Source organism: Macrosteles quadrilineatus, unplaced genomic scaffold (genome assembly GCF_028750875.1).
Source record: "Macrosteles quadrilineatus isolate MER2022 unplaced genomic scaffold, UCM_ALF_1.0 Scaffold_2__2_contigs__length_208266976, whole genome shotgun sequence".
Classification (NCBI taxonomy): Eukaryota; Metazoa; Arthropoda; class Insecta; order Hemiptera; family Cicadellidae; genus Macrosteles; species Macrosteles quadrilineatus.
The window spans coordinates 111,245,126-111,246,956 of record NW_026542595.1 but is presented as its reverse complement, the minus strand read 5'-3'; the positions used below and the strand labels follow the sequence as shown (position 1 = coordinate 111,246,956).

Sequence of the window (1,831 nt, the reverse complement as noted above, 5' to 3'; positions counted from 1 at the left end):
TCATACATAAAGCAATTACATAACATACCTTCATAAATAAAATAATAATGATACTAATAACTAATGTCGTGGTCATTATTACATTTTGTATATGGTGATAAAAATTGAGTTTAGCTTTATGAAAAATATTAATTTTATAATATCAAATTTACTGTATAACGTTTTGTTACCTAAATCGACATTTTCTATCAAAGGACGTTATTAAGCACAACATTAATCAAAAAGGGTGGTTTATGGTCTAATTTCTTTTATTTAGAAATTTAAAACATATTATTGGATTTACAGACAAAAATTGTTATGCATCTATAGCTTGATTAAATAAATTACATACAAGTGACTTATGAACTCATGAAGCAAATAATATAATTAATTTAAAAGAATTTACCTACAAGTGAAACAACAAAATTATAAAATGGTAAAAAACAAATAAAAATACTGAGCTGTGTACCTTATTAGTTGAGGGCACAATTAACACATAACTGTGTAGTGTTTACGGTGACACCTTGTCGGTGTTGGAGCCGTTGTTGCCGCGCTGATTGCCACCTTCGCTGAGCCGTCGCTGAGCCGTTGACTGAGCAGTTGGTTGAGCCGTGGGTTGAGCCGCTATCGCCTTGACGTCCTCCGGACTCCTCGCACGCGCTGGTTTCCCATCTGCTGTCTTCCTCACCAGGATCTTGCCTTCTTTGACCCATGCATAAGCTAGCTTCTTCTCCTTAACGAGCTTTTTGGCGCAGTTTAGAGTTTCTTTGGCATGGCCTGTGAGATGTTCGTTGATAAATATTGGTGTGTCGGGGAAGCTCTGATGCAACATTTTGGCAGTTAGGTCAATTTCCTTAGCCGCAAGAAGCCACGTCGTCTTGGAAACTCTTCGGGTAAATTTAACAATAATGTTAGGATATCTCTGGCGGGTTGAAGGCACCCGATGCGCTATTGAAATGTCCTCATACTTCCAGGGCGTACCAATGGTGTTAGCCACTGCCTTTAGGACGGCATACACATCTTCATTCTTGGTCAAGGGCACTCCGACGATTTCAAGGTTGTCTATCCGGCTGTACTGCTGGAGGTCTTGTAGCTGCTCCGTCAATGAGTTTACTTGTTTAGACAGGTCGTCGCAACGTGTTTTGAGTACATCACAATCTTGTTTCAGAACGACATTTTCTGATTTTAGGCCGTCTAACGATGCTGCAATTGTTTCTTGCCACGTATTTATACGTTCATTAATTTTGTCAAGTTTCCCACTAATTGAGTCATTAATTTTTCCTTCCAAACTACAAAGTTTCTGATCAAGCGTATCACTAAATTTGGTGTGTAGGCTGTTAATTGCTTTAATAACAGTAGAGTCTTCGGTATCACTTACACTTGACATTGATGCTGTCTCCTTATTACACTTGCCACACTTGAACGGACGGTTACGGGTCTTCCTCTTCATGTCAAGTCCCGCACACTGCACGTGCAACACGTCACTGCACTCCACGCACGATATTACGTCGGACGAAGTCTTGTCGCACTCCACGTTGCACTTGTAACACTTTTCCGCCATGTCCGAAATAAAGTTTTGTTAAGTAAATTGCAAATGTTAACTAAACGTCTAATGGTTAGTAGCTAGGCACGCAGGACCGAGCGAGCGAGTGGGTTATCTGATAACAAGGTCCTTCCTCATCGACTGCTAGATAAAGAAGAAATAATCATGCATATTATCCTAACAAAATACATGAACAAATTAACATATTAACGACAGTGATAATAATTTTGTTTAATTTTAAAACCCACTACATGATAGACATAGTAGTAAATGGAAAGGATTTTGAATTTTTTGTACCAACACTTATTT

General features: G+C 38.6%; 1 protein-coding gene across 1 annotated transcript; it reads right to left on the bottom strand.

The window, feature by feature from the left end:
* Nucleotides 1-490: 490 nt before the first annotated feature.
* LOC128984779 (uncharacterized) lies at nt 491-1,540 on the bottom strand. The gene has a single exon (XM_054404147.1). It carries the CDS (start codon nt 1,538-1,540, stop codon nt 491-493), a length of 1,050 nt encoding a protein of 349 aa, XP_054260122.1.
* Nucleotides 1,541-1,831: the final 291 nt, after the last annotated feature.